This window comes from Lissotriton vulgaris, chromosome 12 (assembly GCF_964263255.1).
Source record: "Lissotriton vulgaris chromosome 12, aLisVul1.2, whole genome shotgun sequence".
Classification (NCBI taxonomy): Eukaryota; Metazoa; Chordata; class Amphibia; order Caudata; family Salamandridae; genus Lissotriton; species Lissotriton vulgaris.
Window position 1 is genome coordinate 726,676,816 of NC_141700.1, and position 15,933 is coordinate 726,692,748.

Consider the following 15,933-nt stretch of genomic DNA (forward strand, 5'->3'; position numbering starts at 1 on the left):
CAGATGCCTCAATGCAAGGCTGGGGAGCTCATATGCACCAGCTTCAGGTACAAGGTCTCTGGTCCAAGACAGAAATAAGTTATCATATCAACTTCTTGGAGCTACGGGCAGTCTATCTGGCGCTCAAGTCCCTGTACCAGTCTCTTCAGTCCAGCCCCATTCAAGTTCAGACAGACAACCCAACAACAATGTTCTATCTGAACAAACAAGGAGGCACCAGGTCACACGTTCTGTCTCTGGAAGCTCAAGCCATTTGGCGGTGGCTTCTGGCGCGAAGTCTCCGCATCGTTGCAGTTCACCTTCCAGGGACCCTATATGTTCAGGCAGATGGTTTAAGCAGAGACTTCGTAGAAGCGCACGACTCGGTGCTCAACGAAGACGTCGCCCAGGAAGTGTTCCGGCAATGGGGAGTGCCAGACATCAATCTGTTCGCAGACGTGGCAAACGCGAAATGCCCAGTCTTCTCGTCCAGATACCCTCAGCAGGGATCATGGGGTAATGCTCTTTTGATCAGCTGGTCGCAGACATTACTGTACGCATTTCCTCCGCTCCCTCTGATCCCAGCAGTCATACAGAAGTTGTGCAGAGCCAACACCAGGATGATCCTGATAGCTCCAGAGTGGCCACGCCAGTGGTGGTACCCGGATCTCCTCCAACTGTCGGAGGTTCCTCACTCGAGGCTGCCCTGTCGCCCAGACTTACTGACCAAGAACGGGAGGAGAGTGTTTCATCCCAATCTCCCTTCCCTTCGGCTGACTGCATGGCTCCTGAGGTCATCCAGTATGGCCACCTAGACCTTTCAGCTGACTGTATGGACATTCTAGGGAGGCGTAGAGGCCCTCCACCAGAAAGTCTTATGCATTTAAGTGGAAGAGGTTTTACCTCTGTTGTAAGGACAACGCTCTTGATCCGACTCAAGGTCAGGAGCAGGTGATTCTTGCGTACTTACTGCACTAGGCTAGGCCAGGCATGAAGTACCACCCATCAGGGTCCACTGAGCTGTGATCACAGCGTATAGGAAATCCCCGACCCAGACCTCTTTCTTCAAAATGCCTGTGGTAAAAGATTTTATGGAGGGGCTAAAGAAAGTGCTTGCACCAACGAGGTCCCCCTCTCCTCCCTGGGAGCTTAACATTGTCCTCACCAAATTGATGGGTGCTCCTTTCTAGCCTATTCATAAGGCATCTTTACAACACTTGACCTGGAAGGCTGCTTTCTTAGTAGCCATCACCTCAGCCCTCAGTGTGAGTGAGATTCAGGCTTTGTGCTGCAAGGAGCCTTACATTGTTTTCCATGCCAACAGAGTGGTGCTTCGAACTCACCCGAGCTTCCTCACCAAGGTAGTCTCGGATTTCCACATCAATCAGACTATCACACTTCCTTGCTAAAACCCTTCCTCTTAAGCAGTCGGACAGGCTGATTGTTAATTATGGTTCAACCAATACTGGTCTGTCGGCCTCTAAAAGATCTATTTCTAGATGGATCGTCTCATGTATACCAGGTGGGGCTGGCCTCTTTGAGGAATTTGTTTGCAAAACTGCAATTTGAATGTGATGTTTATTCATGTTGTATAGATTTGTTGCTCGTCCGCGAGACTTTGGGTATGGGCTTGCTACTCTATTCATAGATTATGACTATTGATGAGTATCCCCTGGATGAGAAGGATTAGTTACTTACCTGTAATCCTAGTTCTCATACAGGGGTATACTAATCAAAGTCCTAAGCGACCCACCCACCTCCCTGGACGAGCATTACTGGACAGCACCTCCAAAAAGAACTGACCTAACTGCCACCTGTGGTGCATCATGGGAGCAAGGGGTCTCCTGCAGGTCTTAAAGGCACGGTACCCTACTCTAATGCCTTAAAGGTAAGGTGTCAGTTTTTCTTTGTTTCCTTATACTCTACTGCAGCCAACTGGCAGATGCCTGCAATTCCAGGTTTTCTCTATGGCAATAAAGCATTGTTGTATGACAAGTGTTTACTGCTCTTTCTTCCTTTAGGGGTTGGGAGAGTATAGGTGCTACAATGCAAACCTATGTAATTTCAGCATTTTGGCCATTGTGGAAATGTTTTAGGCTGCATATGTTTTAACATATGCATATATAGGTGTATATATATGTATTTTCTGTATGTTCCAGGATCCCGCCCATGGGTGGGGATTATTCATAGATTATTTATTTATTTATTTTATTTTCAGAGTTTTATATAGCGCGAACAAGATCTTTGCAGATATCAGAGCGCTTTACATAGAAGAGCACATGAGGGAACACAGTCAAATAGGTAGGTCGATAGTTCACAGAGTACAGAAGGGAACATGAGGGAACAAAGTCAAATACGTAAATCAGTAGATCATACAATACAAATAATACAATTGGGTGGCTGCAAAGCAGTCAAGTGGGTGATAAGACAGCTCGTACAAATAGATAAGTGGTCAAGCAAGTAATAAAGATCATCGCAGGGTGTTGATAGGGTTCGAGATAGTAGTACAGGTGAATTTAGCCATGAGGATAGCTTTTACTTCTTTTTTGAAGAGTGTAGTGGAAGAGAGAAGCCTGGTTTCGGGAGGGAGTGAGTTCCAAATCCTAGGCGCCATTCCTGAGAAAGAGCGCTTGTATGTTTTCTCCTTCCGGAATCTTCGAGGTTTCAACAGAAGATTGTTTGCGCCTCTCGTGTTTCTGGTTCCCCCAGAGATTGTCAATTTCTGAGCAAGGTAGCCGGGTGAGTTTAGGTGTACAGCCTTGTGTGTCATGCAGGCTATTTTCAAATGTATTCTGGCTTCAAACGGCAACCAATTCAAGGATTTCAAGTCAGGGGTGATGTGGGAGTGCTTTTTTGACCCCGTGATAAGTCTCGCTGCAGCATTTAGAGATGCTTTTAGTGGTGCAGTTGTAGTTAGTGGGAGTCCGCAGAGGGAGGTGATGCCGTATTCAATTCGTGGGATGACTAGTGTTTGCACCGCTGTTTGGAAGTCTTTGGCTGGGAGGTAGGGTTTAAGTTTCCTCAAAGTATTGATCTGGAAGTTCGCTCCCTTAGTAGCTTTGCTGACATGTTGCTGCATGTTGAGATTGGTGTCGAGTGTTATGCCTAAAGATTTTGCTGATTCCACGATGGTGGGTTGGACATTGAGTGCGGTTAGGAGTTTAAGCCAATGTTGAGTGGTGGTTATCTTCGATGGAGGTGCGATCAGAAGGAACTCTGTTTTCAGGGCATTGAGTTTGAGGTGATTGTCGGCAAGCCAGGATTGGGTGCATCTGATCGTTGAGTTCAGGAGCAGGATGTCATTGGGAGATTGCAGTTTGAGGTAGAGTTGGGTGTCATCGGCATACATGTGAAAGTGTACATTGGATTCTTGTAGCAGAGTGGTGAGCGGTTCCATGACTAGGTTGAACAAGGTTGGGGATAGAGAAGATCCTTGGGGGACGCCTAGCGTTACAGGTACTGGCGTGGACATCAGGTTGTTGCTCTTGAATTTCTGCGTCCTGTTGCGGAGAAAGGAAGTGAACCATTTGAGGACAGTTCCAGATAAGCCCATTCTTTTGTTTAGTAGTTCTGTTAGATTCTCATGTTTAACGGTGTCGAATGCGGAGGAGAGATCGAGAAGGATGAGGAGGCAGGTATCATTTTGGTCTAGCATTTGAAGTGCGTCGTCAATTATGTGAGTCATAGCCGTTTCTGTGCTGTGTCCTGCTCGGAAACCTGATTGGTGAGGGTTGAGGAGATCGAATTGTTCAATGTGTTTAGTCAATTGTAGTTGTGCACATTTTTCCAGCAGTTTGGCGAGAGTGGGGATATTGGTGATGGGACGGTAGTTGTTGAGATCCGCGGGGTCGGCTGTTGGTTTCTTTAGTAGAGGTGTGACCTGACCAACTTTGAGGGAGTCAGGTATGCTTCCTTGTTGGAGAGAGCTGTTGATGATTTTAGTCCAGAGAGGGAGAATCAGTGGGGTAAAGTCTTTTACTGCGAAGGCAGGGAGGGGGTCCGTGAGGTGATTGGAAGGTTTCAGGGTGCTAAGTAATTTGCCAATTTCTTCTTCCGAATATGTGTCAAAGGTTGACCATGTCGCATTGTTTTTTGGTTCAACGGGTGCTGGGCATTTGGGTTTGGAGTAGAGGCTTGCGTCAGTGAGGAGATCGCTTTTTATTTTGTCGGTTTTTTGGGTAAAGAAGGCAGCGAAGTCTTCACATGAGGGTACCACACTCCCAGTGTTGAGTGGTTGTGGTGGCTCTTTGGATTGTGATTTGATTAGCTCAAACAGTTTTCTCGGGCGGTTCTTTGCTTGGTTAAGTTGGAGGCGGAAGAAGTCCGATTTTGAGCGTTTTATTTTCCTGAAGTAGGCGTTTCTCTTCTTCTTCAACTCTTTTAGGTGCACTGCAGAGGGGGCTGATCTCCAGGCCCGTTCTGCCATTCGCATGTCTCTTCTATCTTCGTTGAGACTCCCGTCGTACCATGGTTTGGAGATTTTAGTGGCGACTCTTTTTAGTTGCATAGGTGCAGCCTCATTGATTATCGAAGTCATAGTGTTGAGATAGTGGTCAGTCAAGGTTTGGACGTCCGAGGCGCCTGCAGGAGGGAGTAGGAGATTGCAGCTGTTAGGGGGCAGAGAGCCAGGGTTGAGCTTTTTCGTGTTTCTTTTCCAGACCTTGGGCTTGGAGAGCTGCACCGGGTTGACTTTGATTTTTTCGTTGATAAAGAATGTGATAATGTGGTGATCCGACCAGTCACAAGGTTGGATGGATTCAAGTTGGATAGATTGCTCCTTGGAGATGATCAGGTCGATGATGGAGCCTTTCTCATGGGTCGGACTGTTGCATATTTGGGTGAGGTTCAGGGCATCGAGGAAATTTTTTAGACTGTTTACCACTGCGTCGCTGCTGTCATTCCAGTGGAGGTTGAAGTCACCAAGGTATATTTGGGTGAGCTGGCGACCGGAATTGGTTGAGATCATATCCATGATTTGTTGGGAGAAGGTGAGGTTGTCCCTGGGTGGGTGGTATATGCTGTGCAGAGTGCATATCGGTTTGCCCTCACTGATGATGTTGAGGCAGATGTATTCACAGGATGTTGGGGATGGCAAGGATGTGGAATTGACTTTCTGAACAGAGAGGTTGTTTTTGTATATGCATGCGATTCCGCCACCTATTTGGCCTGTTCTGTCGTGCCTAATAATGTGGAAGTTGGGAGGAACCAGAATGTCCATTATGGGTGTCGAGGATTCAGTTAGCCACGTTTCAGTCAAGATGATTAGGTCTAGGTCCTGCGATAAGAGGAGTTCAGCAATGGCTGCTGAGTGTTTCGTCGCCGATCTGCAGTTGAGAAGCGCGCATTTGATGCGGGGTGTGTAGAGGGTGTTAGATTGTTCTAGCGAGAGAGGGACTTCTCTAAGGTTAGTGGGGATGGAGGCTCTGCTGTTTGATGTGGGTGGTCTAAGGGGATTTGGGTGTATCGTGGGAATGTTGCGGTGTGGGGTGCTTGTGTGAGTTTGGGGGGCTGGTTCATAGGAGCGGAGAAGGGTGAGTGTGTCGAGGTCAGAAGAAGAGTTGTGGGTGCGGCGAGGGCGATTGTTGCGATTAAGAGCTGGGATTGATGTCAGCTTGGGGCATAGCTGAGTGCGAGAGTTGGCCTGAGAGGTGGGGGACACATTTGGCGGGGAGGTGTGGACGTGTGAGGCGTTGCAGGGGCGATGCTGAGGACTACGGGAATTGCTGCGCCTATGAGCAGGGTTTGAAGCCTGGTGTGGGGCGTGGTGAGGGTGGGGGACCGCCGGGGGGGAAGGAGGTAGGCTGGGATGGGGGGTGGAGGTGGCTGGGTGGTGTGTAGGACATGTGGAGAGTCGTTCTTTGATGTCCTGGATGTCTTCTTTGATCTGAGTGAGGGTGGCCATGATGAGTTCCATCGTAAGGTAGGTGGTGGGGGTGAGGGTGGCAGTCAGGGGTGATTGGCTGGCCAGGGAGCTCGTGTGCAGGCGAGGGGGAGGGCTGGTGTTCAGGCAGGTCTGCGTTGTGTTGGAGCGTGGGATAGGGTTAGGGAGGTGAGAGGTTCTGGACTGTTGGGGAGTGGATGGGATAGGGAGGAAATTGATGTTATGGGCGGGGGCATTGGTGGTAGGCGTGGGGGACAGCGTGTAGGCTGGGAGACTGGTAGCTGTGTTGGAAGGAGGATAGTAGGGGCTGAGAGTAGGAGGGGGAGTGTGAGTGGAGATGATCCTGTTAATGGGAAGGGGCGTTAAATTAAGAGAGGGAGTACGTTCTGCGCAGTAGATTGGTGGGTAGTGAGGACTGAGAATGGGGGGGGATAAAAGGGGGGAATTGTCAGAATGCGTGTGATTCTGGTGCTGGAATAAGTTGGGAGTGTTAAGTGTGGGGATTGTGCTGTCCGCGCCGTGACTTTGAGTATACCCCTGGGTGAGAACTAGGATTACAGGTAAGTAACTAATCCCGATTGCACATACCGTGTTTTTCACATTCTGTATTTTGATACCAAGTTTCAAAAGAGCTTGCTGTTAGTTTACTTCAAACCGCTACCGCCTAATGAGCCTTTGTACAGCTGTTGCCCATCAGTAAAGCAGTTAAGAAGGCACAGCTACTGTACAGTCTGCCATCCTCTCCGTAAGATCAAATTGCAAAATATTTATCATTGGTATAATGTTTAAGCATTTTTATTTAGCCACTTTGTGTGTGCAACTATGGACTTGGGTGAATACATTTGGGTTTCCTGTGGCTTATGCCCTCTGTTTTTAGCTTGTTTTTTTGTAGATTAAGATTGTAGAAAATAATTCTGACTACTAGTGGATCCAGAGTACTTTTTACAGCTTCCGCGTGGTGAGGCATATTTGGTTATTTGTAACACTAGGTCCCATGCTGGCAGAAGTTGATTTTATCTCTCTGGGACAGTTCTTCTTTCCTCTTTCAATATGACCTCCCCTACAAGCTCTCTCTCCTCTCAGCCTGTCTTTATCATTGTTAACTACAAGCTTAATTCTGTGGGTATGGATGTTCCTCCTTCTCCCCAACTTTCCCTCTTTGTGTGCTCCCCCACAACCACCCCCCTTCTGTCCCCTGTGCTTGAAATATCTAGATGCACTTCTTTCTTCACTTGCTGCTCACTTCTCCTGTTCTCCCTTCTGCTCTTTGTACTCACAACTTTCCCCCATCTTTTCCAGTGGCAGAGCACCTAATAGCCCAGCACAGCGCAATCAAGATGCTCCACAGTCGCGTAAAGCTCATCCTAGAGTACGTGAAGGCCTCGGAAGCAGGTACGTGCGACCCTCCACCAAGCCTTCCACTCCCTCTCCATTATGGACTGAACGTAGACTTCAAAGCACAAATTTCTCCTGTAAATGTTATAACCACCTTTCCTGTAGCATCTCTCGACATGTTTGAGACATCCTCTCTTTTAACCATCTACCTCTTACCATAGGTCTTATCCAGTGATATGACCGCATGGAATAGATGGTCAAAATAATTTAAATTATGTAGCTAACCACTGTTCTATCAAGCCTGGAAGGCTATATGGGAGAATCTCTGACTGTGGAGACTAGCATAACTAGACTGTACAAATAAATACACAAGGGAGTTCAGGGAAATGCCAAACCACTGTTCATTCCCAACTTTTCTTATCACTCAAAGTTTTCCCCCATGAATCTACACAGAAGAAAATCAAATCTGGAGCCAGTTAGAGGTGTATCTTGATTGTAATGGGGAAGATAGATTGGTGATTGTAGTTATTTTTCTGTCCATGGAATGTAGATGCATGGCAGTAAAATCTGCTTCTACTCCCACAGCTAGAGAAAAATCACTGCACTATTCTACAACAGGCTTCGAACCACTTCAACATTGCTAGATCGTTGATACAGTCAAGGACAGTCTGACAAGAAGGATGGTTAATTATCCGTTATTATTGACTACCTTCTACCAATTGGATTCAGTTATCTGCGGTTCAACCATCCTGACTGACCATCTATTCAGTGTAGCAATTGGCTAGCTGCAGCTCTTTGGGCTATTTGGGAAACCTGGGTAGCCCAAAGTTTTCCCATGTTAAAGCACTGTGTTTGTATTTTATAACTGAGCTTCACTCTACAGATTTCTTTCTATTCTCTTTTTGGTTAATATTTTAACTCTCCTTTTAATTGTATTTTATTCTCTATCTGAAATTAGTTATATAAGTGTTACTAGCAGGTACTTTCACAGCCTTCCTCTAGTTCTCATGTCGTAGCTTGTTTCTTCTGCCTGTCCCTGTTTTTCCCCTCCCTCAGCCTAACGTTGTGTTCTTCCCCTGCTGCCAGGTGAGGTGCCTTTTAACCATGAGATCCTTCGGGAGGCTTATGCCCTCTGTCACTGCCTTCCTGTGCTGAGCACTGACAAATTCAAGACTGACTTCTACGATGTAAGTATACTCCTATTCGGTACAATGGCCTTAGGCTGACTTTGCAGGCGGAACCAGGGCCCTTTTGTGGTTGCATGGTTTTGAAGTGACTAAGAAGAAGTTTCAGGAAAAAGAGACCTAGAGATATCTTGTGCATGTTTAGAGTGCAGAAGGATTGCTAAAAAAAGCTGATTTGTTAATCCTTGCAATGCAAAATGGACAGGGAGGTTAGGGGAGGTCACTAGGGTAGGGCCAACTGAGGTCCCATGCCCCAGCTGCATTCCTCCTAGTCCCTCGTCGTGCCCTCGCACTAGGCGCATTACCAAAGCAAAGCACACTTTAAAAGAAAGCAGGATTCGAGCTGTTTTGCCAAGCCTGCTTGACGAGGCAGGGCTGTAGAGGAAGAAACAGAAAACACAAGATGTAAAGAACCAGCATTTGCGATGCAATCGGTCTCACATTTGTGAGTTTGAGTTATTGGCATTGTAAATATTATGTGAGCTGTACGACTGTGTTTGAAGTGTAGTGAATGTTTGTATATATATAAATAGTTGCATGTATTGTAGTGTGAGTGCGAACTGTAATGTTATTGTTAGTTGGCAAAGTAAAAGCGGCATAAGATGCAACAGCCTGCCACTAAAAAGCTAGTGGGAGAAATTAGTTAAACTGCAAGTATCACAAATATTGAAGTAATATATTAAAGAATTGAATTACAAGGTGCATGAAATGGAACACAACATTTACATCTAAGAAAGAATATGGTTAAAAATGAAATGCCAAGGCTTGCACACAAATATTGAAGGCACATATAAAAGAATAAAAATCTAATGCTGGTGCTCTAGAGACTCTACAGTCTGGTAACAGAAAAATGTTTAAAGTTAAGAACTTCTACATTAGCCTTCTCGCCATCTTCAATTGGGTGCTTAACTAGTTCCACGCGCGCCACCCACGCCCAAGCCATTTCCATTGATTTCTCACTCTCAGTGCGCTTAGCCTGGCGGAGCCTGCAGTTCCCTTCACTCTCTGCCCACTTCTCAAACTCCCTTCGCCAGCGCATAAGAGTAGGCCCACTGCGCGCCTTCCATTGGGTAGTAAGTTCCCTTTTTGCTACGACCAGCCCCAAATCAATGAACTTGCTGGTGACCTTGGTCTTAGTGTGTGGAAACCAATGGAGCAAACAAACCCCTAGCGTTATGGCTATCGCCCTCTCCGTCACAGTTGTCAAAGTAGTCGTCGCCCCTCGCCAGTAGTCCTTCAACTGTGGGCAGTCCCGAAACGCGCATAAACCCTGCCCCCTCTAGGGCACAGCGGGGGCTTGCGGTCGACGCCCCAAAATAGCTGTTGATCTTACCTTTCTGAGTGCTTTTCCATGCTCTCGCAACAACCTTCCCCCCCCCCCCCCCCCCCCCCCCCCCCATGGTTTCTCTGCAATGGGTATCCCCACATCCGCTTCCCATTTAATGCGTAGCGCTATCTGCGGTTGGCGCAAGTCCTGGGTAATCCTCCGGTAAAGACAGGTCACTGCTTTAATAGTTCCCGCTGCCATCACTATGTATTGACCAGCGATAGACAGGTTAGGCTCCTCCGTCCCTCCCCGCCTGGAGTTAATGATGCTCCATGAGGTCATTGAAAGGAAGGAGGTTTCCATCCTCGTAGAGGTCCCCGATGGCAATGACCCCTGCCTCCTCAGAGGTTCACAGCTTGCTCCAGAGCCTCCATGGAGTAGCACCTCTCACATCACCAGCGGAATACGGGTGCATACGGGACACGGACGCGCGCCCACCTGGTCAGTCGCGTCCAGCACAGTTGCACCACACACAGATGCAGTGGCATTTCCCGATCTCTCAGCGGCGCCTGCAACAGTACACAGGACAACAGGCGCCAACTCTGATCTGCCCACTCAACTTCCTCCGGTTGCCGTATGCGACCCACCACCCATTTTGTGAACCATTGAAGCTGCACCGCAGGATAATAGGCCTCGAGGTCCAGCAGCGCAAGGCCCCCCTTCCACCCTGGGCTGTTGCACAGTGACCAGGGCAACCCTCCTTCCCCCGGGCCCCCATAAGAACTCTGTGATCAAGGTGTTGAGCTGCGCAAACAACCTACTCGGTATCCAAACGGGGAGCATCCCAAAGTAATAGGAACTTTGGGAGGGTGACCATCTTCACCAAGGCAACTCTGCCGGCCACGGATAAAGGAAGAGTCCCCCAAAAATCGAAACAAGTCTTGGCACTGCGTATCGCTCGCCCCACGTTGCCTTCCAAAAAGTCCTCAGTCATGGTAGAGCCGGGTTTCTAAATAAGGCAAACAGTGGGCTTACCATGGGACCCCTTCTGCACTCTGTAGATCCATCCTGCCTGATTTGGTGGGGAACAAGCATGACTTGGCCCAATTCACATGGAGTCCCGCAATTTTCCCCAAAGTTTCCAGCAAGTCCTTCGCTCCCCGTAGTGCTTCTGCCGAGTTGGCCAGGAACAGGAGCAGATCGTCTGCGTACAGCGCTATGTGCTGCACCTGCCCCTCCACCATCAGCCCCGAATAGAATCTCCCAGTCCTAGCATGGGCAGCCATGGGTTCCACCGCCAGGGCAAACAGCAGAGGGGACAAAGGGCACCACTGCCTCGTCCCTCGAGCCACCTCGCAGGCCGCAGAGATCAAGCCCCTGTTCACGGGATTGTCGGCTCATCTCAAGCAATTCCAATAGATGGGCTTTAGATGCTGCTGACACTGCGACTAGAGCCGTCAACACCAGCGTTCTCTTAAGAAGGCATGCCTGGTTACGAATTTCAGGGTTTAAAACAGAGGTTCAAGCCTCTATTCTTAATACACCATTTGACAAGCAACACCTCCTTTGGGCCTGTAGTAGACATGTCCTAAAAAAAAAAAAAATGAAAAAAGACAGAGGTGGCAAAATCAATGGGAACCCTTCCGTCACCTTCAGGCAGTGGTTCATTTCAGCGCTCCTTCTGTCGTGGCAAGTCCAATATTACCTCTTCAGACATTGCCTCTATAACCTACAAAGGCAACAATCAGCCCTCTGCTTCGAAGGGTTTCTACAGAGGGGGTTACAGAGGCAACAATGGCAAGGGTAGAGGTAGAGGTGCCAAAACACGCCCCCCCCCCCCCTCCAATAACAAACAGTGAATTGCCTACACTCCCCCTGACCATTTAACACCTGTCTGGCGGTGGCTTTCACACTTCCTACCGGTCTGGCATTCAATAACTACAGACAAGTGGGTGCTGGAAATAATCGGTTCTGGTTATTGCCTGGAGTTTATCAACAATCCTTCAAACATTCCTCCACGTTCAGTCACCAGACCATTTGCACCTCCTCAACCAAGAGGTCCAGTCTCCTTTTAATGGGAGCGATAGAGCCTGTACCACTAGGATACCATGGGTCGGGCGTATACTCCCTCTACTTTCTCATACCCAAAAAGGACGGTTCTCTCAGACCTATTTTGGACCTTAGGAAATTCAATCTTACATAGAATCAGACCATTTTCACATGTTAACGCTTCAAGTGCTCCCTCTCCTACAACAGGGTGACTTTCTGTCTACTCTAAACTTAAAGAACCCATACTTCCACATTGCAATACATCCTGCTCAACACACATTTCCCAGATTTGTGGTAGTGGGACATCATTACCAGTTCAAAGTACTCCCGATCGGAGTCACCACTGCTCCCAGTGTGTTTACAAAGTGGCAGTAGTCGCTGCTCATCTAAGAAGAAAACACATTCATGTCTTCCCCTACTTGGACGACTGACTCATCAAAGCCAGCACGTATCCAAATTGTCTCCAACACACTCACAGAACCCTGCAGTTACTGCACCAACTGTGCTTCACAGTCAATGTGTTGCAATCGCATCTTTAACCTTTCAACACTCAAGACCATCTAGGAGCCACTTTAGATACTCAAAAGAGCTCTAGCCCTCCCCAATGCAGCCAGAATTCGCAATATTCTAGCTCTAATTTTCCTGTTTCAGCCCAATCACTCACTACCAGCTCAACTGTATTTGCAGCAGTTGGGAATGATGGCCTCTTGCATCATGATTGTTCCCCATGCCAGGCTTCACATGCATCCCCTTCAGGAATACTTAGCAAGTCAGTGGAACCAATCACAGGGTCTTTTACCCAATCTAGCGTTGGTAAACAGCCGTACCCCTCACTCTCTGCAGTGGTGGAACCCACAGCATTTATCAAAAGGATGGCAGCATTTATCAAAAGGATGGACCTTCATAGACCCAGTTCCACAGACCATGCTAACAGCGGATACGTCCCTCACTGGTTGGAGGCTCATTTCCAATATCATACAGTGCAAGGCCTGTGGAGTCCACAGCAAAAAGCTCAGGCAAACATCCTTCACACTGATCCTAGTAGCTCCCACATGTGCCTGTCAACCTTGGTTCACAACCCTGTTGGAGCGGTGAGAAGTTGGCCTGATATATGATGCTCACTAGTTCTAGTGATCACCTTGTATCAGTCCAAACAACCCTTATGGTGATTGGTTGTAAGTCAACTTATAGACCAGCTATCCTAGTAGCGTGGACAAAAGCAGTCTTCAGGCTAAACTCTTTATGGCATGTGAAGCCAGCTGTTTTACCACATATAACCTTTGAATAACAAATGAAAAGGACACCACACAGGTTGTTATGAAAATAAACAGTTATTTATTAACTAACATACACCTCTGAACTCTTTGAGGTCAGAGGACAAAGCACATGACAAACTCTTAGGAAAAATACGTTTAAGTTGCACAATTTACAATGGTGCCCTAGGGGCACGACAAACCATATACTAAGTAAGTGGAATGTGAAAGTCAAGTAAAGGAATTGAGCTGTCCAGAGGTTGTAGGATCGCTGGGACCACGCTATACTAACTTGAGGTAAGTAATAGGAGGCCCACGGAGCGCGTGTGCAGAGTGTGATCTCACACGCGAGATGCGTACCAACGTCTATGGACAGTACAGTTTAAAGAATAGGTGAGTACCGACATTCCTGACTAGATAGGACAAAGACGACAATGGAACTGGACACTAGGAGAGTCAAGCTACCCCTGAGCACCGAAATGCTCGTGTTACCTCACCCACAGGCTGCGTGCGGGTGCATAGGTGCGAAGTCGTGTCGGGTTTCCGCGTCCAAGTCTATGGAGCCTTGAAGAAAGATGCTGCAGGCGACCAGGAGGAAGATGTCCGATGCAATCCAAGGGTGGATTGGTGAAGAGAGGAACCTGAAAGCAGAGGGGACAATGTTCAAAGTCACTAGCCAGTGACTGGAGTGGAACCAGATGTCATTGTCGCGATCAGGTGAAGGTGGACGCTTGTCTCAGCAGCCACGTGGACCAGGCGGTGTCTTCGACGACCAGGATGGAGGCACGAGCTGTCCCACGCAGCTCTCGCTGTCGGCGGTGTCGTCTCCAGATTCGGGTTCAACAGGCCTTGGCAAAGGCAACCCACGCGGTGAGTGGAAACAGCTTCTGAAGTGGACCAGGAGGGTCTGGGGTGCTCCTCTTTTGGAAGGGAGCAAGAGCCAGTCTGGAGCAACCAGACCAGCAGCAAAGTTGTCGGTGTTCGTCGTCTAGGAGGCCACAAGCCAGCCGGCAAGTGACCAGACAACGCGTCGAGCAGCAGGCAAGCAGAAGGGCCCCACGCAGATCTCGTGGATGCTGGAGGGCTGATCTTCGGTGCAGGAGCTGCTCTGGGTCGGGGCTTCTCAGTCCCCAGAGCACTTGGATGAGGATACCTTCCAGTCGTGCTGGAGTGAAGTGCTGCTGCTTTCAAGATGGCCGGTCCCACGTGCCTCGTCGCACCCACGGGTCTCAGCTGTACTGAAGTTGTAGGTAGAGGTCGGAGAGGTCTGGGAATCCGGGTCTCGTCGGGCTCTGAAGTCTGGATCCTTTGCAGGAAGACGACAAAGGGAAGTCGCGGTACACTGATGGTGCCTGCAGATGCAGTGTGGACACTCCTTGCCCCCAAGGGAGATTCCTTCTGTCTTCTGTGGAGCAGAACGTCGAGGTCCAGAGTTTCTTCTTGTGAAGTTGATCAGGATAATCTAATTTGGAATGGGACCAGCTCCTACCTTTATCCGGCTAAAGGGGGCTGCACTACGACTAGGTCCCTCCTCTGGGTGGGACCAGGAATGGGGGTGGTTACACCCCCTTTCCTTTGTCCGGTCTTGCGCCAGCTCTGGGGCTGGAGTGCCCCAGGAACTGGGTCTGACCGGTGTATGCACGGGGCACCTTGTGTGCCCCAGGCATGTCTCATTCCTTTGAGCCCTGTCCTACCTAATACACAAAATCCTGTCTGGGGTGGTGCTAGCACCTCCCAAGGCAGGAAACCCTTTGTCCGAGCCTCCCTCGCTGGAAGGACTCCCAGCAGCAGGAGGTCAGACTTGTGTCTGTGGTGGCAGCATCCATTTTGTGATGCTGAGGCTCGAGTTAACTTTAACCGGGGTTCACAGTTACATACATGTCGTGTCACTCTAGAAGGGTGGAATGCTAACCCCGTCGCAAGAATTGGCGAGGGGTTAGTATTCCAATTCGTATGACACCTTACTCGACATGTTTTGATAATGCTATGCCAAAGTTAGCATTTGACCAAGGTTCATAATGCACTTAAGAGTATATGGTATAGCGTTATCATGGAACAGCTATTAGGACTTGGTTCCGCAAGCTGCAAACGGGCTCAGCTCATGCCAGAGCACCATCTCACATAATTCCAAGCACTCTGCCTTCAGGATTGATAAGGCCTGCCATATGAGGGACTGATAGGAATATATGTGTCCATTTTAGGGTTAGGTATAGAGATACTATACCTAAAGCAAAGGGTGATTACACCACCTTGCCCCAGCTGTCGTGCAGCCAGTTGTCATATTTGGATGGCCAGCCAGGGGTGGCATAATACATGCTGCAGCCCCTGGTAGGCCCTGGGTACACCTATGCCCTGGATACCTAAGGTATGCTGTACAGGGACTGATAAGGTGGCCCAGTACCAATTGGTAAATGCACCTAAGGTACATGCTTGTCAATTTAGAGAGAGAACAGCTAGGCTGTGGGTCTGATTGGCAGGCCCACAGCCAGGGAAAGTCGTAAACCAGTGAAGCAAAAAGCAAAAATCGGGGGTGACCATAGGATTGCAGACCCCACTCTCCTACAGAGCGGTCACTAGTTCCACATCAAAAACTGCACCTCACTTCCAATCTCCTCACACAAATCCAGGGAGAAATCGGACACCCAGATCCCAAACAACTCCACCTCGCAATCTGGCTCATGAAATCATAAAGTTTGGATATCTAAATATCCCACCAGACTGTATGAACATCATCAAAGAGGCCAGAAGGCCTACTACAAGAGCCTGTTATGCAGCTAAAAGGAAACATTTTGTTATCTATTGCAATAACATCAATTCTCTTGATACTTCAATACAAAATATCATTTATCTGATACACTTGCAGCGGTCAGAGTTGGCTTACACCTCTATCCGCCTACATCTCGCTGCAATAGCTGTGTATCTACAAAATAGTCAACACGTATCTCCCTTTGGAGTGCCAATAATCAAAGCTTTTATGGTAGAACT

At 48.4% G+C, this 15,933-nt stretch overlaps 1 protein-coding gene across 1 annotated transcript in view; it reads left to right on the forward strand.

Moving 5' to 3' along the window:
- Positions 1–15,933, forward strand: part of COPS6 (COP9 signalosome subunit 6) — a 96,565-nt gene that overhangs the window by 66,327 nt on the left and 14,305 nt on the right. Inside the window, exons 8-9 of the mRNA XM_086945987.1 lie at positions 7,160–7,252; positions 8,282–8,382. Of these exons, the coding sequence (XP_086802113.1) occupies positions 7,160–7,252; positions 8,282–8,382 (194 nt within the window). The remainder of the gene's footprint in view (positions 1–7,159; positions 7,253–8,281; positions 8,383–15,933) is intronic.